At 43.2% G+C, this 21,974-nt stretch overlaps 1 protein-coding gene across 11 annotated transcripts in view; it reads left to right on the plus strand.

The window, feature by feature from the left end:
* Positions 1 to 21,974, plus strand: part of PPFIA2 (PTPRF interacting protein alpha 2) — a 570,637-nt gene that overhangs the window by 308,882 nt on the left and 239,781 nt on the right. For all 11 annotated transcript variants that reach the window (XM_069764416.1, XM_069764417.1, XM_069764412.1 and 8 more), the window contains 2 exons: positions 1,278 to 1,379; positions 2,469 to 2,633. In XM_069764416.1, the coding sequence (XP_069620517.1) occupies positions 1,278 to 1,379; positions 2,469 to 2,633 (267 nt within the window). The remainder of the gene's footprint in view (positions 1 to 1,277; positions 1,380 to 2,468; positions 2,634 to 21,974) is intronic.

Here is a 21,974-nt window from a genome sequence, read left to right on the forward strand (position 1 = left end):
ATCCCACCTTCCATATTGTAAAGTGCAGTAACTTGGCTAAATCAATAGTCTCTTGAATTTTTATTTGTGTAATGTACCAGTTTGGAATATTGAAAATAATACATAATGATTAGAATAAGGCATCATTCAGACGTCTGTTTTTTTATGTACGAGTCCTGACTTTGTTTTTCATGGATATAATTCACACTTATGATAGTCTATGGGGCTAATCACATATCCAATTTATTTGTTGGACTGATTGATCCCTGCAAAATCACTGAGACATGTCCAACATTGTCTGACAGTGGATCCGAGTGTTGGATCTAAATCGCCAATGCAAGTCTAGGGGTCCGTGAAAAAATCAGACAGTACTTGGATGTCATTCTTGAGCTGATGGCTATTGCAGAGCCATGTTGTCTACAATAAATAGCGCTGTTTCTTAAACGTGTGGTCCATAATATTATCCATAATTTATTATGATAATAAACTTTTATTAGTATTGGTACCAGTCATCAATAGGTCTTTTAATATGATAAAAATCTATATCTTGAAGATGTACTTTAAGGCCCCCATATAAATTACACTAACATTGTCCAAACCTGCTGAGATCAGTGGGCTTGGCCAGCAGTCTAATGTGTATGGGGCCTCCCGACTTGCGTGACAGTTGATGTCAGGGGAGATAAAAGTGCAGAATGTCCGATTTTGGACTGACCATCCATTTGTTCTTGCGGAGAATCCATCAGTCGCGCTCTGATAAAGAGCACAGGAGCGCTTGGCAGGAGTTGCGAGAGATAGTCGAACTATTGGTCAGCCAACAGCTATTTGTTAGAGTCTTTTTTATCTGTGTTACAGTTTTGGTCTGATTATAAATATTATGCATACAATTTTAGCTTGTAAAAAGCACCCAAAAAACATCTGAATGATAACTGAATTTTAAGGAATAAGGAGTAGAACATTTTTTGGTGGAAAAATCTAAATTGGTTCTATACTAACCAAATATGAATGTATGACCAATGTAGTCCCATTATTTACCGTATATTGCCTCCTAAATCTGTGTGTATAAACCCTGACAAACAGATATGCTTTTGACTTAGAAATGTATACCTTTTCTGGGATAATGACATTCTTTTCTTGGTCAAGTTAAACATTTTCACATTCCCCATATGGTGTGCTAGGTCTCCTCTTCAGTGAAGATATCGTCCTTAAAAATGACTCTCAATTATTCCAGTTTGTGCTGAATGTAGCTCACGTATCTCTTTAACGCAATAACTGAATCATTTCTACCTCTTTTTCTATAGGAGTTTGCTGCACTGACAAAAGAACTGAATGCTTGCAGGGAGCAGCTTCTAGAAAAGGAGGAAGAGATTTCAGAACTTAAAGCGGAAAGGAACAACACACGAGTAAGTACACTGCCCATTACTGTCTGCTTGCCATTTTTGTCCATTATTTCTAATGCATGATATTTGGAAGGGATAGAACTAATGCTTCAATTTTATAATGTGCCCATTTTTTTATTGGAACTATTAAAATATAAAATTACAGACTGTTTTGGCTCCCCCTTGTGTTCTTTTCATTCCTTCTCGGAACGTCCACTTTAAAGTGTTTAGGGCCAGATAAGCCGCTTCTAAGTGTGCCAGTTCCTAATGGCTGGTCTATACAATAGAAGGAATGCCACCTCCATCCATTTACAATAAGGTCTGAGAGGTGGACTTAGCTTTTGGGAGTGTAACTATCAGCACTGGATACATTAGGGAGACCATGGACAGGGAGTGACACAGCAATAATGTAATGATAGTATTTACACCTAAGGACAATAATAATTTGTAAGCCTGAAAATCCTATAAAAGTAAAAGTCCACATTATTACATCAGATTTTTTTTCTTTGCAAAATTTTGTACTGTTTTTTTTTGTAATATACCTTTACAGTATTCAAGCTCTGTTTTTTTTTTGTTTCTGAGCTACAAAGGTTCTACTTATTGTAACACAATTATATAATTAAAGGGTTTGTCTGGGACTTTAACATTGATCTGTAGGATAGGTCATTGTCTAATCGTTGGGGGTGCGACACCTGGCACCACCGCCAATCAGCTGTCCCCAGTGTCGGTTGGAATCACTCTGTTACGGAACTGCACAAAACAGTTTCATTGGCTGTAAAGTGGCCACGGCCAGCTACTGCACAACCACCACCTATTCAAATCAATAGGGGGTGGATTTGCAATACCCGGCCACGGCCACTATTCCGATGACGGAGCTGTGCAGCTGCCGAAACTGGGAGCAGATTATTGGTGGGGGTGCAGGGTTTCACACCCCAACCAATCTGACATTGATGACCTATCCTAAGTATAGGCCAATTTTAAAGTCCTGGACAACTCCTTTAAATTATACAGTTCTTGCAGTTGTAATGAATATCTTGCATCCTTTGGGGTGAAGTTCTTTGTATTGAGGTAGCGGTGCTGTAGCTTAGAATTTTTCTTTTTTTTCTACAACAGCTTTTACTGGAGCATCTGGAGTGCCTTGTCTCAAGACACGAGAGGTCGTTGAGGATGACCGTGGTTAAACGACAAGCACAGTCCCCCTCTGGTGTTTCCAGTGAAGTAGAAGTTCTTAAAGCTCTGAAATCTCTATTTGAGCATCATAAAGCTCTAGATGAAAAGGTACGATTACTTACCTTATAGATCGTGTACTATACTGTTCAACCATATTTAAAGTATATATGTTCATGGTTATTATCTCATGGTTCTTATCTTGTAAGTACACATTTGTCATTTTAGGTCTTCCACCATACGGTTGCAACACATTTTTCTTTGTAGGCTTTAATTCATTAAACAGTTTTTGCAAAAAAGTTTATTTAAAACTGAAATGTCTAAATATTTTTGCCCAACTTCTACTCGGTGTGTTTATGTCATTCCCAGATAGTTTTTTAATACTTGGCCAAGTTTAGCTGGATTGGGGCACTGCAGGGCTCAGCTGACAAATTCATCATAATTTACAACACAAATGTAGCGTAAATTACAGCACAAATATACTCAAGTTAAAAGATACACCAAATTCATTAAGAGGACACTACATAGTGTATAAGGAACATGTTATTCCAGTATACCCTTCACCGAGAGTGGTGTGCATAGGGCCGGTCTTGATGAATTGGGACCATAGTATTTAAGAAAACAGATTGTTAAGTTTCATAACAAAAAATGCAAAAATCCATCCAACTAAAAAGTATTTATAATGAAAAAAAATTTCCGCTTTGTATTTAAAGACAGAGTTAATGGTCATTTAATTCAAGGGTGAGGTGAAGTCTATTATCTTAAAACCTACAGGTGCATCACAAATTTAGAATATCATAAAAAAGTTACCGTATATACTTGAGTATAAGCCAACCCGAGTATAAGCCGAGACCCCTTATTATGCGACAAAAAAACTGGTAAAACGTAATGACTCGAGTATAAGCCTAGGGTAGGAAATGCAGCAGCTACCAGTAAATGTCAAAAATGAAAATAGATACCAATAAAAGTAAAATTAATTGAGACATCAGTAGGTTAAGTGTTTTTGAATATCCACATTGAATCAGGAGTCCCATATAATGCTCCATACAGTTCATGATGGGCCCCATAAGATGCTCCATATTAAAATATGCCCCATATAATGCTGCACAAATGTTGATTATGACCCCATAAGATGCTCCATGCAGACATTTGCCCCATATAATGCTGCACAAATGCTGATTATGGCCCCATAAGATGCTCCATACAGACATTTGCTCCATACAATGTTGCACAAATGCTGATTATGGCCCCATAAGATGCTCCATACAGACATTTGCCTCATATAATGCTGCACAAATGCTGATTATGGCCCCATAAGATGCTCCATACAGACATTTGCCCAATAAAATAATGCTGCACAATTGCTGATTATGGTCTCATAAGATGCTCCATAGAGATATTTGCCCCATATAATGCTGCACAAATGCTGATTATGGCCTCATAAGATGCTCCATAGACATTTGCCCCATATGCTGTTGCTGAGATTAAAAAAAAACATCACATACTCACCTCTCGACACTCAGGCCCCCGGCACTTGCTATAGTCATCTGTCCCCGTTCCACCGCCGGGCGCCGCTGCATCTTCTGCACTAAAGCTCAGGCAGAGGGCGGCACACACTAATTGCATCATCGCGCCCTCTGACCTGAGCGTCACTGCAGAGGACGTGGAAGATGGAGCCCGGTGGTGGAACGCGGACAGGTGAATATCGCGCAATGCCCCTGTTATACTCACCTCCTCCTGGTGCGGTCCCTGTACATCTCTGGTTCTCCGGGCACCGGCAGCTTCTTCCTGTGTTTAACAGTCACATGGTACCGCTCATTACAGTAATGAATATGCGGCTCCACCTCTATGGGAGTGGAGTCGGGTCCATATTCATTAATGTAATGAGCGGTACCATGTGACCGCTCAACACAGGAAGAAGCTGCCGGCGCCCGGAGAACCAGGGACGTGCATGGACCGCGCCAAGAGCAGGTGAGTATGACTAGATTGCTGCCGCTCCCCCTCCCCTGCCGACCCCTGGGAATGACTCGAGTATAAACCGAGGGGCAATTTCAGCCTAAAAAATGGGCTGAAATATTTGGCTTATACTCAAGTATATACAGTAATTTATTTCAGTTCTTTAATACAAAAAGTGAAACTCATATATTATATAGAGTCATTACAAACAGAGTGATGTATTTCAAGTCATTATCTCAGTAAATTAGAATACTTTATAACACAAGCTTGAAAAATGATTTTAAATGCACTCAATACTTGGTCGGTGCTCCTTTGGGATCAATTACTGCATCAATACAGCATGGCATGGAGGCAATCAGCCTGTGACACTCCTGAGGTGTTATGGATGCCCAGGTTGCTTTGATAGCAGCCCTCAGCTTGTCTGCATTGTTGGGTCTGGTGTCTCTCATCTTCCTCTTGACAATACACCATAGATTCTCTATGCGGTTAAGGTCAGGGACAGGACAGGTGTGGACAGGTGCCAAGTCCTGCTAGAGAATGAAATTTCCAACTCCAAAAAGCTTGTCGGCAGAGGGAAGCATGAAGTGCTCTAAATTTTCCTGGTAGACGGCCGCGCTGACTTTCATCTTGATAAAACACAGTCTATCTACACCAGCTGATGACATAGCTCCCCAAACCATCACTGATTTTGGAAACTTCACACTAGACCTTAATTAGCTTGGATTGTGTGCCTCTCCACTCTTCCTCCAGACTCTGAGACATTGATTTCCAAGGTCTAGTGTGAAGTATCCACAATCAATGATGGTTTCAGGAGCCATGTCATCTGCTGGTGTTTGTCCACTGTATTTTATCAAGACCAAAGTCTTCTCTTCTTTCTGATTCCCAAGGTTGGCGCAGAAGGAAGGAAGAACTATCTCCTTCAGTCTGTGAAATTTGGAGGCTACTTTTGGTAGGTAAGACGGATCCAGCTTCAAGATAACCCTCTCCTCCAGGAACTGGGTATATGGTGGAAGTCTGGAAAGGGCCTGCATTTTACTAACCCTTTAGGCAGATGTTAATGCAACCAGATAGGCCACCTTAAGGGAAATAACGTTTATTGAGGCTGAATCGATGGTCTCAAAGGGAGATTCTGTCAACGCCGTTAGAACTAGGTTGAGATCTCAAGTCACTATTCCCTCTTTATGGATGGACCTAGACCTAGCCGATGCCCTAATCAACCTAGCCACTCAATAATTCCCAGTTAGATTACAACTATACAGGGCTCCCAGAGCCGATACCTGGACTTTGAGAGTGCTGGTAGATAGTCCAGACCTTTTTGTAGGAATTCCAGAGCTCGCCCTATCGGGACCTCCCCCCTAATTTCTGCATTTGAGATAGATAGAAACTTCTTCCAGGTTCTGGCATATATCTTTGTCGTGGCTACCTTCCTACTCTGAAGTATAGTGGCCACTAGATAGGGAAAGGTTTTTCTCACAATCAACAGTGCCCTATCAAATTCCATGCTGTCAGATGTAGGCTGGTCACTCGTGGATGGAAGATTGGACCATCTCTGGGGTGTAAAGAACAGAACTGATGCACTCTTCTGTTTCCCCTGGTGGTGAAGCGGTCTATATCTGGATGACCCCACATCTGCACAATCCTGTCAAAAATGGAACGATTTAATACCCATTCTCGCTGCCCGAGCCGATTGCTGCTTAGAAACTCTGCCTTGATGTGCTCTTTTCCTCTTATGTGCAGATCAGTTAATGACAGCCGATGAGCTTCGGCTATTTGGAATATACAATCCACCACCTCCATTAAAGGCCTGGATCGGGTCCCCCCTTAGTGGTTGATGTAGGCTACCATCACCTTGTTGTCGGAGAGGACTCTGACATGCTGACCCTGTAGGGACATAAGGAGCCGTCCTACTGCCAGCTCCCCGCCAATAACTCACATTAGATGAACCACCAATCTCCATCCCTGTCCAAGTTCCCTGGACCATCACCTAACCAAGTTGGACCCCCCAACCCCTGGGGCAGGCATCCATAGTGACAATTCGGGAAATATGGTTTACCCAGGGACCCACCCTTGACAAGTTTGACAAATTTAGCCACCAAAGAAGGGATTTGTATCGTAAATGTGGACAGAGAAACCTTTTTTTCCAGGCACTCCCTAAGCAAATGGTTGTTATGTAAAATCTCCCACTGTAAGGCACTAATATGGAATTGGGCCCACCAGGCAGCTGGAATACAGGAAGTGAGTGACCCTAGAAAAGACATCGCACCCCTAAGGATTGTTTACTGCCTTCAACACCTGAAGTTGGATGCTCTCTAATTTAGCCACTGGTAGCCAACACTCCTGAGTCTCGGAATCCAACATGAGACCCAGGAATTCCTGCACCTTCAGGGGCTGCAAACGTGACTTTTTAAGGTTCAGTAGCCACACCAAGCCTCCTAGAATGGACATTATACTCTCCATCTGTCTAGTGCAATGAAGAACTGAGTTGCCTACTGTTAGAAAATCATCTAAATAGGGACAATCATGACATTTGGTTCATGGAGATGTGCCATGACTTCTGCGACCACCTTCGTAAAGACCCATGGGGCAATAGCGACACAAAAACCAGAGGGCTTTGAGCTGGAAATTACTCACCTGCACCTGCTACCATGACCGAGCTGCTAATCCTGCTCCGCTCACTATCGTGCAGTTTCACTGGACCCACTGTGGCACTTCCAGGCACCCCACGCCGGCCAAGGCAGGGGACCCCCGCTGTCTGAACTGACTGGTCGGGCCTAGGAATGACTCCTCTTCTTGCAGGTATGTCTGATTGAGGTTCGTCCGACAAGGACGGGAAACCAACTGATGCGGGAGAGAGGTGCCACCCTTTTATGTATGTAGATTTCCCCTCTCTTGTAGTGCTGTCATGGGAGACCGAATAGGAGGCACCCCTTAAAGATAAACATCAGCAGTATAAGCACATCAAAATGACCCCACGTCGCTAGTCAAGAAGGATACCTTTATCAATACAAAAAGAAAGGTACATATAAAGCTACGCGAGATGCAGGACAACTGGTTTAGCAAGAAGGCTGTTGAAATCCAGAGCTATGCAGAAAGCCACAACCTCAAGTGCTTCTATGATGCCCTAATGGCTGTATATGGACCCCAGTCAGCTAACTCCTCATCTCTCCTCTATGCAGACAGAACTAAGCTGCTAACAGAAAAGAAACAGATTTGGTAACTGAGCACTTCAACAATGTCCATAATCGCACTGTTAATATCAACGACAAGCCCGTTGCTCGGCTGCCTGAGGTAGAAATCAATAAGGACTTCAATGTTCTACCCAGTGAAGATGAAGTTAGGAAGGCAGTATAACAACTCTCTTTGGCAAAGTACCAGGAAACAATGCTATACCTGCCGAACCAGGAAACAATGCTATACCTGCCGAACCAGGAAACAATGCTATACCTGCAAAACCTGGAAACAATGCTATCCACTTTATAAAATAAAAAAGCAAGCAGCACTTCAAATAGTGTCTAAAAAGTGGGGGGTACTTTTTTTACTTATCTCACATGCATTTTTTGGATAATGTTTGGAGTGCTGTTTGATGTCTTTATATATTACCTGATTTTTCAGACTATAAGACGCACCGGACTATAAGATGCACCCCAAATTTTGGGGTGGAAAGTAGCAGAAATTTTTATTATAAGATAGGGGTCCATCTTATTGTCCGAGTTTAAGGTATCTTACCTGAGGACCGTCGGTGGTAGAACGGGGTCTGTTGTGAATTCTGTGGCAGAGCTCCCTCCTGTGGTCACAAGTGGTACTTCAGCTGATTCTCTCTGTGAGCTTCTGTTGGTGGAGGGAAGTGGTACTGCGGCTTCTGAGTTTCCTCCCTCAGGTGATCTGGTGAGGTCGTTAGGTGCTTCTCTACTTAACTCCACCTTATGCTTTGATCCTGGCTTCCTGTCAATGTTCCAGTGTTGGACTTGCTTTTCCCTGGATCATTCCTGTGGCCTGCTGCTCTGCATAGCTAAGTTCTTCTTTGCTATTTGTTTGCTATTTTTTCTGTCCAGCTTGTCTAATTTGTTGCTGGAAGCTCTGGGACGCAAAGGGTGTACCTCCGTGCCGTTAGTTCGGTACGGAGGGTCTTTTTGCCCCCTTTACGTGGTTTTCTTTAGGGTTTTGTGTAGACCGCAAAGTTACCTTTTCTATCCTCGATCTGTTAAGAAAGTCGGGACTCACTTTGCTGAATCTATTTCATCTCTACGTTTGTCTTTTCATCTTAACTCACAGTCATTATATGTGGGGGGCTGCCTTTTCCTTTGGGGTATTTCTCTGAGGCAAGGTAGGCTTATTTTCTATCTTCAGGCTAGTTAGTTTCTCAGGCTGTGCCGAGTTGCATAGGCAGAGTTAGGCGCAATCCACGGCTGCCTCTAGTGTTGTTTGGAGAGGATTAGGGATTGCGGTCTGCAGAGTTCCCACGTCTCAGAGCTCGTTCTATGATTTTGGGTTATTGTCAGATCACTGTATGTGCTCTGACCGCTATGTCCATTGTAGTACTGAATTGCCTTTCATAACAGGGGTCACAGGAGGCATAGTCCCTTCCTCAGGAAGCCGGTGGCAGCAGAAGTGGGGCAATGCTGCAATCCTGAGGTATCCCAGTGGTGCAATGCTGTGGGTCCGGTGTCGGCGGTGAGACAGAGCATGGAGCAGGGTCCCTTCCTCAGGATGCCGGTGGCAGAAATGTGGCGATGCCGTGGGCCGGTGTCCACAGCGAGCAGAGCAGAGTGCATCACCGGTTTCTCGGCAGCCATCTTTCTGAGGCCTCGCGTGCGCAGATTGAGATCTTGGCAGCCCTCGGCTTCAGGAAAATGGCTGCCGAGATCTCAATTTGCCCATGCACGGCCTCCGGTGGCCATTTTCCTGAAGCCAAGGACCACCTAGATCTCAAGCCCACAGCCTCAGGAAAATGGAACGCGAGAGGTCAGCCGAGATCTCAATCCACGCACTCACCACCCCCGGCGGCCGACGGCTTCAGGAAAATGGCCGCAGGGAAACCAACGATGTTCTCCGCACCACCCACCACCGACACCGAGCATCAGCATCGCCACACCTCTGCCATGGCCGGTTCCTTGATTAATGGACACTGCTACTCCACTGCCGCAACCCCCCGGTAAGCCTGCGTTCGGGCTATAAGACGCACCCCACATTTTGCTCCCAATTTTTTTTGTGAAAAAGTGCGTCTTATAGTCCGAAAAATATGGTACCTATCTGTTTGTCTTTCTGTCTGTCCATATCTTACAAGTGTGATCAATCCAAGATTGTTTCTTTTGTGTCCTAAACCTTTGGTAATTTATAAAGAAAAATAAATGTTAATAAAACATAGGGCAAAATAACTTTAAAGTTAAAGTTCCCACGATGGCCATTTCATGAATTTTTGATGTTGCAGGTTTTCTGCAGCATTTCTATTAGCTTAATTACTGTAGGTTACTTGCAATATTTTCTTTGCATTTTTGAATGATCCAGGAGATGCAATAATTGCTATGCATTTTTTATTATTTACTCGTTTCAAAGTCCACCGACTTCTTCATCGGTATAAAACCACAGTGCATGTCAATTATTGAATCTCCTGTATCATCCCTGTGGATTTTCACCATCAGTGCAGAGAAACCACTTTCTTTCCCTTGGCATTTCTGGTTTTACCGGTGGATCGCAGCAGCTGATTACTTCCTATCTCTAATACTGTTGTGTAATACACAACTGTACCAGGCGAGCAACTTTTTTATCATTTAGCATTGCTCACCACCAGATAAGACCCTATTGTGCTTTCTTTGCTTCCCAGTTTCATTCCCTTGGCATTTCTGGTTTTATTGGTGGATCTGCAGCAGCGGATTACTTCCAAGATCTAATACTGTTGCAAGTGTTTTGTCACACTTACCATTGCTCACCACCAGATATTGCATTTTCTTTGCTTCCCAGTTTTCTCTCTACTATGTTTTAAATTAACCTACTTTGATTTTGATACGTTATGGTATTTGACTTTAACAAAACGTTATTGTTACAGCGGAAACACGCTAAAAATGCGTATGCGTTGCAGATTTTTCCATATCTAATGCAATTCTGTGGGGAATATCCGTAGCCAAAACTCAGCATGCACATAGGAGAAATATACATGTTGCAGATTTAAAAAACGCAGCACAGATAAGTTTACACTGTATATAAAAACGAGATTTCTATAATTCCCATCTACTTTGCTGGATCTGTAAGATGCTGTGAAAATATACGCAATGTCAAAAACTCTCCATAAACGCGTTGTGGGAACTTATTGTTGCAGAGCTTGTATCTCCTAGGTTTGTTTCACTTAATAAAACCAGAAACTGAAGCATAATATTTTATCTTTTCATCTATATCAGGGGTGTCAAACTGCATTCCTCGAGAGCTGCAAACAGGTCATGTTTTCAGGATTTCCTTGTACTGCACAGGTGATAATTTAATCACCTACACAAATAATGAGTTGGCGATTAAATTATCACCTGTGCAGTACAAGGAAATCCTGAAAACATGACCTGTTTGCAGCCCTCGAGGAATGCAGTTTGACACCCCTGATCTATATTGTGTACATGAGTATTGTTGTAGCCAGTTTGCAAAATAAGCACAACAAGCTATGACATTACATGCAAGTGTAAAAGTAAAACCACTCATAATTTTAACTGCTTAAGAAAAAATGAATACAAAACCAAGGAAATGAGCCGGAACACCTGTTGGAATAAGTGCAGTGTGTAGGTGCACGTTCACACTGTGGCCATTAACAGACTAAACCTAGGATAAAAACAAACTAAGCAAATGCTCTGTAGTAAGTAAATACCAACAGTACGTGTAAATAATATAGGGTAATTTGGTGAACATTTCACTCTTTTGATTGCCGAGGATGGAATTCGCACTGACATTCACGAGCTACGGATCTGAAATCCACATCTTTTGTCAGTTTACGCTGTGGATAATTTTCACAGTGTGTGCATTAGGTTTCTTAGAATATGCTGCCACTGATAAATGCGGAAGACTTTCCACACGCGGGAACGTACCTGAAAACTTTCATAATTCTTTGTGATTTTGTGGTTAGTAATGTTGAACCCAAACTATCCAAGAAGCGTTTCTGCTTGGCTGGAAACAAAGGCGCTCTATGGAAATCACACTTCACAGGCGGGAACATTAGGAGGTAGGGAGGATATATTTAGCTGCGTTATGAAACCAGGGCATATGCTCAGCAGTCACTAACAACAACCTAACAATCTGTTCCTTCTCCATAACTACCTTCAATTAGTCATCATATAAACTGTAAAACACTTGTAGACCATACATTTATAGTAAAGATCTGACCCAGTCTCTAACTAAAGTGAGGCTTCTTTACAGTTTGACAAAAAAGGTTTCTGCAACCCTAATTTTTACTAATATTGTATTCATTGATTTTCTAATAAAGGTAATCAGTCATCAGGTTTTTGCTATATAATCTGAGGACAGCATGAGATTGGGGCCGAGACACAAATTTTAGCGATGTGTCACTTATTAGGCCATGTAATGTTGTTTCAATACAATGAGTGTTTTATCAGCAGGATATTAACACTACAGGACTAGCTGCACACGTGCCTTCTGGTCTGACCACACCACTAATTAGCTGCTTACTGTCAATAGACAACGGTCACAGGAAGCTGTGATGTGGGCCGGGTTAGCTTTATGAGCTCTGCTGCATGCTCATAAACCAGGAGTGGGTGATAAATCCAGAAGTGCTGATGTGTTTTTATTATACTTTTCCTCTGATTGTTCCACTCCTGGTTATGGCTTACAAATACTGATGTAAGACACTGAACGTGTCAACATTTATAATGGAGAAATCTGCTTCTTTCTCCTCTTGGATTCATGGATAAAACCGACATTCAGTGAAGACAGACTCTCCAATTACTGAGAAAGGAAACGGCAGTTTGTGCTGTAAATGTTCTATGAAGAGAGAAAAAGGAGGATGAGCTGGAGGCAGATACACACATTCTGCTGCAAGTTCTCCTGAAACTGCAGATATAGTTCTCCATAGATCTTTATGGGCACCAACTGCCGTCAACTATCTCAGTAACAGGAAAATCTATCTTCGTTAAAAATTGGCTTTACCCATAAATTGAGAAATCTGAGAATGCAAGATCTGTCCAGGAGGAGAAAGAAGCAGATTTCTCTGATAAGAAATATTACATAGTTTCTCATTTTCATTTCCTTTATTGATTTATGAAAAAACAAACTATGGTTACTGTTTAAATCACATGGGAGTCATTGAAGGAGTGGTGAAAAGTGAGAAGAGGAAAATACTGTACATCAAAACTGTTTTTTAACACCATTTAAACCTATATTTCTATGATAAATTATTCATATCATGGGAAACATTGTACATACTATGATTGTGGTACTTACCACTAATACATGAGAAACATTTTGAAGCATAGGCAGCAAATGCTTTGACCAGCGGAGCACTCTTCCATCTTCATGATTTTTCTTAGTAACATAGAGGTAAATATATAGATCATTGATTATAAACTCATTTGATGTATCCTGATAATCATTGATCTGGTGTCAATGACATATTGCTCAAAAATTAAACATGTTTTCAAAATTTCTATTTTATTATATATGATAAATAACAAATCCTGAAACTTTGCAGTTTTCACTCTGACCACTTACTCTCATTCCATAGTAACATAGTAACATAGTTAGTAAGGCCAAAAAAAGACATTTGTCCATCCAGTTCAGCCTATATTCCATCATAATAAATCCCCAGATCTACGTCCTTCTACAGAACCTAATAATTGTATGTTACAATATTGTTCTGCTCCAGGAAGACATCCAGGCCTCTCTTGAACCCCTCGACTGAGTTCGCCATCACCACCTCCTCAGGCAAGCAATTCCAGATTCTCACTGCCCTAACAATAAAGAATCCTCTTCTATGTTGGTGGAAAAACCTTCTCTCCTCCAGACGCAAAGAATGCCCCCTTGTGCCCGTCACCTTCCTTGGTATAAACAGATCCTCAGCGAGATATTTGTATTGTCCCCTTATATACTTATACATGGTTATTAGATCGCCCCTCAGTCGTCTTTTTTCTAGACGAAATAATCCTAATTTCGCTAATCTATCTGGGTATTGTAGTTCTCCCATCCCCTTTATTAATTTTGTTGCCCTCCTTTGTACTCTCTCTAGTTCCATTATATCCTTCCTGAGCACCGGTGCCCAAAACTGGACACAGTACTCCATGTGCGGTCTAACTAGGGATTTGTACAGAGGCAGTATAATGCTCTCATCATGTGTATCCAGACCTCTTTTAATGCACCCCATGATCCTGTTTGCCTTGGCAGCTGCTGCCTGGCACTGGCTGCTCCAGGTAAGTTTATCATTAACTAGGATCCCCAAGTCCTTCTCCCTGTCAGATTTACCCAGTGGTTTCCCATTCAGTGTGTAATGGTGATATTGATTCCTTCTTCCCATGTGTATAACCTTACATTTATCATTGTTAAACCTCATCTGCCACCTTTCAGCCCAAGTTTCCAACTTATCCAGATCCATCTGTAGCAGAATACTATCTTCTCTTGTATTAACTGCTTTACATAGTTTTGTATCATCTGCAAATATCGATATTTTACTGTGTAAACCTTCTACCAGATCATTAATGAATATGTTGAAGAGAACAGGTCCCAATACTGACCCCTGCGGTACCCCACTGGTCACAGCGACCCAGTTAGAGACTATACCATTTATAACCACCCTCTGCTTTCTATCACTAAGCCAGTTACTAACCCATTTACACACATTTTCCCCCAGACCAAGCATTCTCATTTTGTGTACCAACCTCTTGTGCGGCACGGTATCAAACGCTTTGGAAAAATCGAGATATACCACGTCCAATGACTCACCGTGGTCCAGCCTATAGCTTACCTCTTCATAAAAACTGATTAGATTGGTTTGACAGGAGCGATTTCTCATAAACCCATGCTGATATGGAGTTAAACAGTTATTCTCATTGAGATAATCCAGAATAACATCCCTCAGAAACCCTTCAAATATTTTACCAACAATAGAGGTTAGACTTACTGGCCTATAGTTTCCAGGTTCACTTTTAGAGCGCTTTTTGAATATTGGCACCACATTTGCTATGCGCCAGTCCTGCAGAACAGACCCTGTCGCTATAGAGTCCCTAAAAATAAGAAATAATGGTTTATCTATTACATTACTTAGTTCTCTTAGTACTCGTGGGTGTATGCCATCCGGACCCGGAGATTTATCTATTTTAATCTTATTTAGCCGGTTTCGCCTAGCATTTCTTTTCCACCGTGAATACCGTGGAGAAGAAGGTGTTTAATATGTTAGCTTTTTCCTCGTCATCTACAACCTGACTGTCCCTGTATGGGAGAGATTAGCTTTAAAGGGAACTTGACATGTGTTGCACATCCCCCTGACGGGCTGGACTCCTGCATGGCTGCTTCTCAGGCGCATTCCACATCCCCCTTGCCAGTGACTGACAGTTCTCTTTCCGCATGTAAGGAATAATATGTCACCCCAGGGTAGCAGGCATGGGGAGGCTCCGCCAGGGATCCACCTTTCTGACCAATATCCTGTTCGGCTCTGTCCCCCGTGACTTAGCTTTGTTCTTCTCTGATAATCTGCAGTGTTTCAAAGTTACTTACGGTAGATATGGCTGTAATCAGACATCCAGTGCCTCATACATACTGCATGTGGATCTGGCAGCATGTATCAGCTGTCAGGTTCCCTTTAAGCAATCATTTAATTATCATCACAGGCAACACTTCAATTAAGGTGCTTTGGAGTACACCAGGGTATATTAAAGGGAACCTGTTGTTAGGGCTAGCGGAACGCACCAAATAATAAGAAAGATAGAGTATGGTGCGTTCGCAGCCCGGGGTCCACCGTGCAGAGATGGAACCTGCTGCCAAGTAATGACGGACTATATGGCGGTACTCATAAGTATACACACGTGGGTTAAACTTCACCCAGCGTGAAGGAAGCGATCCTGTTGCGTCACAGGATCGCGGTGCCGCACATAGAAGGCGAGCAAGTAGTCAGCGAACTCAACCCCAACTAGGATTGAAGTCCGATTAGACCCTTGCTGGCACAACACCGCAACTGGGTGTGTAAGGAAGCTCAATAACAATATTAGGGCACAAGAGTGCATGCGGTGCCGCACTGACGAACGCCACTAACCACCCAGGCTTGGGTAAGGAAAGCACAGAGGAAGTACACGGCGCCGTACTGGCGGTCACAGCAACTGGACGCTGTAATGTGTGATTAGTGCTGTAGGCTAAGTCGGGCGCTAGATAGCAACCATACACCTTCCGCGAACAGACATTCAATAGGGAAGGGGTATCCAAGGACGACTTGCACTCACAACAAACACACGTAAGCAAATGTACACTAGCGCATGGCCGTGCGGTCATGCGCAGTTTATATAGTTGCAGCACAGGAAGTGGCCACAGAAACTTTGCCCTTCCAAGACCTGCCAAGAGGACCAATGGAATGTGCTGCAGGGCCTGAGCACATGACCCTCGATCTCCAACGGGAGATCTTGCCCTGGGCATGCTCAGTGTGTGCAGACAAGGACTTAGTCCCAGAGAAGTCCGCTCGCTGCTGACCAGCACTGGCTTTAATGGCAGAAGCTGAAGAAGCAGCAGTAACTCTCTGTACAGAGTGAGACTGAGCAAGACGCTGGGACCGACGTCCCTGCTGAGCAGACTCCACTGCGGCTGGATAAGAACGGGAGACCGCAGCGGAGATGGCTCGAGATTCCCCCTGTGCAGAAGCGGGAACTCGAGACCTAACATTACCCCCCCTCCTAGGGCCCCCCCCCTCCTTGGGCCTCGCTACGCTCGAAGGCAGCAATGAGCTGTGGGGCCCGAATGTTTTCAGCAGGCTCCCATGACCTGTCCTCTGGGCCATAACCCTTCCAATCCACCAGATAGAACTTTTTGCCGCGTACCACCTTGCACCCCAAAATAGCGTTCACCTCGTAATCGTCCGTAGACGAACCCGATGTCCCGGCAGATGACTCGGAAAACCGGGACATGTATACGGGTTTCAGGAGGGACACATGAAAGGTGTCGGTGATACCCAAGCGTGGAGGAAGAGCCAAACGGTAGACCACAGGATTAACCTGTTCGAGAACCTTGAAGGGACCCAAGTAGCGAGGAGCAAACTTAGTGGACTCAACTCGCAGCCTGATGTTACGGGCGGAGAGCCACACCAAGTCGCCAGGAGCAAAGGTCGGAGCGGGGGACCTCATTCTCTCCTTGGAGGCCCGAATGGCATCCTGCATGCGGTCCCAAATGTCCCGTGCCTCCACAGCCCAGTCTGCCACCCTGGAGTCAGCAGAAGACACGGGCATGGGCACAGGAACACGCGGATGCTGGCCGTAATTTAGGAGGAATGGAGTCTGACCGGTGGAGATGGCTCGAGATTTCCCCTGTGCAGAAGCGGGAACTCGAGACCTAACACCTGTCAACCCCCAAATCAAAGATGAGCTAAGCCCACCAGCATCAGGGGCTTATCTACAGCATTCTCTAATTCTGTAGATAAGCCCTCGATGTATCCTGAAAGATGAGAAAAAGAGGTTAGATTATACTCACCTGGGCGAGCAGTCTCGGTACAATGGGTGTCGCGGTCCGGGGCCTCCCATCTTCTTACGATGATGTCCTCTTCTTGTATTCATGCTGCGGCTCCGGTGCAGGCGTACTTTGTGTGCCCTGTTGAGGGCAGAGCAAAGTACTGCAGTGTGCAGGCACCGGGCCTCTCTGACCTTTCCCGGCGCCTGCGCACTGCAGTACTTTGCTCTGCCCTCAACAGAGCACACAAAGTACGCCTGCACCGGAGCCACAGCATAAGTACAAGAAGAGGACATCATTGTAAGAAGATGGGAGGCCCCGGACCGCGACACCCATTAGACCCGACCGCAGCAGGGACCGCCCCTGGGTGAGTATAATCTAACCTCTTTTTCTCATCTTTCAGGATACATCGGGGGCTTATCTACAGCATTACAGAATGCTGTAGATAAGCCCCTGATGCCGGTGGGCTTAGCTCATCTTCGATTTTGGGGGTGACAGGTCCCCTTTAAAATGGTAGAATGGAGCACATAGATATGTAGGACCACAGTGGAGCAGCCATGAGTTCTGCAAACCTCCTGCCTGTCATCATCTCAGCATCTCTTCTAATTAGTAGGTCCAACATGATATTGAGTCACACCACTCTGATGATTTCATACTGGGTCTCCTAATCTGAAGAGGCATTGGGGATTCTGATGTGGCCATGAGGTGTCTTGCTAACTGCACCAGGGACCAAGCTATGGAAGTGTAGTTCTCAGAGTAGTAGGACGAAGGTGGTAAAATCATTAGTCATTGCCTTAACGTAATTCTATGGCCTATTTTCGCCTCTTGGATACTTATGTACGGTTTTATTTCATCCCCACCTTCACTGAGTCATAATTTTAATTTATAAAGTATTGTCATTTGTTTTTGGTGGTATGGGAAGATTTGCTAATTTTTACCATTGTTTCTTTTTTTCTTTAAATGGCATTCACTACAGGGTAAATCACATTCTAGTAATTTTTTTTGTGGGGCAAGTTATATTTCTAGTAGATGGTGGCCCGATCCTAACGCATTGGGTATTCTGGAATATGTATGTAGTTTGTTTATGAAGATTTAAGAATAATGCAATGAATACACAGGATTTTCCGGGTAAAATATATACATTATCAGTGAAGCGGTATTTGAATCCCGCGCCAATATCACTGATTCGTCGCGGCTGGCCGGGCGCGACCAATCAGTGAAACGTGGTTCAAATCTCGGGCAAATTTGCGGCCGGACTGCACCTGTCGCTGATTGGTCGCGGGCAGCTGGCGAGACCAATCAGCAACGCGGGATTTCTGTTACAGACAACCAGACAGACAAACATTAGACGATTATATAGTAGATACCCGATGCGTTAGGATCAGGCCACCATCTAGTATTCATATAAACATTGGTGCTTACATTTATGTTTTAACCCATTGGACACACTGCCATTGTTTTTCTCCTGTCTTTATTTTAAGAGTCAAAACTTTATTAGTCATCTATCGTTGTATGACTGCTTGTTTTCTACAGGATAACTTATAGTTTTCAAAGACACCGTTTATTTTACCATATGATAAACTTAAAAACAGGGAAAAATTTTATTCTCTCCCTTACACACTGTCCTCCATGTTTTTCTTTCCCTCACAGACTGTCCTCCATCTTATTCTCTCCCTCACACACTGTCCTCCATGATATTCTCTCCCTCGCAGACTGTCCTCCGTGTTATTATCTCCCTCACAGACTGTCCTCTGTGTTATTATCTCCCTCACAGACTGTCCTCCATGTTATTCTCTCCCTCACAGATTGTCCTCCATGTTATTCTCTCCCTCACAGACTGTCCTCCATGTTATTCTCTCCCTCACACACTGTCCTCCATGTTATTCTCTCCCCACAGACTGTCCTTCATGTTATTCTCGCCCTCACAGACTGTCCTCTATGATATTCTCTCCCTCACAGACTGTCCTCCATGTTATTCTCTCACATACTGTCCATGTTATTCTGTCCCTCACAGACTGACCTCCATGTTATTCTCTCCCTCACAGACTGTTATCCATATTATTCTCTCCCTTACAGACTGTCCTTCATGTTATTCTCGCCCTCAGACTGACCTTCATGTTATTCTCTCCCTCACAGACTTTCCTCCATGTTATTCTATCTCTCACATACTGTCCTCCATGTTATTCTCTCCCTCACTGACTGTCCTCCATGTTATTCTCTACCTCACAGACTGTCCTCCATGTTATTCTCTCCCTCACAGACTGTCCTCCATGTTATTCTCTCCCTCACAGACTGTCCTTCATGTTATTCTCGCCCTCACAGACTGTCCTCTATGATATTCTCTCCCTCACAGACTGTCCTCCATGTTATTCTCTCTCTCACATACTGTCCATGTTATTCTGTCCCTCACAGACTGACCTCCATGTTATTCTCTCCCTCACAGACTGTTCTCCATATTATTCTCTCCCTCACAGACTGTCCTTCATGTTATTCTCGCCCTCAGACTGACCTTCATGTTATTCTCTCCCTCACAGACTGTCCTCCATGTTATTCTCTCTCTCACATACTGTCCATGTTATTCTGTCCCTCACAGACTGTCCTCCATGTTATTCTCTCCCTCACACACTGTTCTCCATATTATTCTCTCCCTCACAGACTGTCCTCCATGTTATTCTCTCCCTCACAGACTGTCCTCCATGTTATTCTCTCCTTCACAGACTGTCCTCCATGTTATTCTCTCCCTCACAGACTGTCCTCCATGTTATCCTCTCCCACACAGACTGTCCTCCATGTTATTCTCTCCCTCACAGACTTTCCTCCATGTTATTCTCTCCCTCACAGACTGTCCTCCATGTTATTCTCTCCCTCACAGACTGTCCTCCATGTTATTCTCTCCCTCACACACTGTTCTCCATGTTATTCTCTCCCTCACTGACTGTCCTCCATGTTATTCTCTCCCTCACTGACTGTCCTCCATGTTATTCTCTCCCTCACAGACTGTCCTCCATGTCATTCTCTCCCTCACAGACTGTCCTCCATGTTATTCTCTCCCTCACAGACTGTCCTCCATGTTATTCTCTCCCTCACAGACTGTCCTCCATGTTATTCTCTCCCTCACAGACTGTCCTCCATGTTATTCTCTCAAACACACACTGTCCTCCAAGCAATAAAGCGATCCGCACCGCTAATACACCTTAGGCATAATATTCATTGGTGTGCCAAGATGCTGTTGGCATAAAACCTGAAATTTCGGGTGCCTGCCCAGAAATAACAGTACTAATAGTCCATGTGAAAAGAAAGATGGATGGCACTCACCGGTCTGTAAAATCCAGTATTTATTTTAATAGCGCGAAACGGCCGTCATCGCTCTCGCACTCCTTCTCCCATTCTCCTGTTGAAGATGTTTTAGTCGTTGAAATAATTGCTGGATTTTACAGACCGGTGAGTGCCATCCATCTTTCCTTTCACATGTTCCCTAGGACTTGTTAAGTGGAATGCCTAACACAAACACTTTCTGGAGATTCCCTCCTAAGCGTTGCCAGATCTCCAAGAACATTCCTAGTAACAGTTGCCTTGTTGAGAATAACTACGGTATTTTTGAAAAATATCTGTTCCTTTGGACTTTCAATAATAAAGCATAGCAAAGAATAAGAGCACTATTTTTTTTTTTTTTAAAGTGAAGGGACTCCATATAATGCCATCTCCGTATACCAGTACAACCATCGTGCCTATAAAGAAAACCAGCGTGTAGAGATGTACAGTAGCTACAGAAAATACTCCTAATCTCAGCAACACAGCCAGTGCTTCACAACTAAGGCTGCCGCTTACCATGCTAGAAAGTGTGAGTGTGAATAATGGAGAGGATCAGACTGTCCAAGAGAAATACTGTATGTATGTACTATGTTTATTATACATAGTGCTCAGCATAAATTAATACACCCCCACTGAAAAGTAAGATTTTATACAATATCTTACTGAACATAATAACAATTTCCAAAATTTTAAAAAGACTGAGTTTTCATAGAACTTTTTTATCAATAACTTGAAAGTAAGGTTAATAATATAGCTTTATTCACAAAATCTTCAGTTTTGTTCAAATTAGTTGATGCAAAAAAGGAATACACCCAACATCAAAAACCACTACATCTATTATTTTGTATGGCCTCCATTATTTGTAAGGACAGCACCAAGGCTTCTAGGCATCAAATTAACAAATTGATGACATATTGCAACATCTTGTACCATTTTTCAAGAACAACCTCTTTTATAGCCTTGATGCTGGATGGAGAGTGATGCTCAACTTGTCTCTTCAGAATTCCCCTTAAGTGTTTTGGTTGGGTTCAAATCCAGAGATGTACTTGGCCTCTGAATCCCTTTCGCCCCGTTCTTCAGAAGTGCAACAGATGTGTGTTTTGGAAAAATAGTGAATGAAGAAGATATGTTAGGTAGTGTACACACAACACCCAGAAATACTAATGCCACAGCCCATCTGTAGTACTGATGTGGCATGTACGGTTTTCAAATTTGCTTGCCTAAACAAGGATGCTAAAATAGACCTCTACAGTTAAATATGTAGAATTAGTTTAATGTTTTTTTTTCTGTTTTTTTTTTTACAAAATGTAATCCCTTCCTCCCCAAAACGGACATAACAAAAAATGTTAGGTAGATATACTTCCAGAAAGCAAAATGGAACAGCACCCCTTGTGAAAAAAGCCATAACAAAAAATGACCTGTTGCTAAGAAAATGCCCCAGTAGCAAAATGTATCCACAGCCTGCACTAGTGTCAGTGGCATGTAGAGTTGTGAAATCGGACTAGTAAAACATGAGTGTAAAAATGAAAATGTGTAGATTTTTTTCTTTACTTTCTATTTTTT

This window comes from Ranitomeya imitator, chromosome 4, assembly GCF_032444005.1.
Source record: "Ranitomeya imitator isolate aRanImi1 chromosome 4, aRanImi1.pri, whole genome shotgun sequence".
Lineage (NCBI taxonomy): Eukaryota > Metazoa > Chordata > Amphibia > Anura > Dendrobatidae > Ranitomeya > Ranitomeya imitator.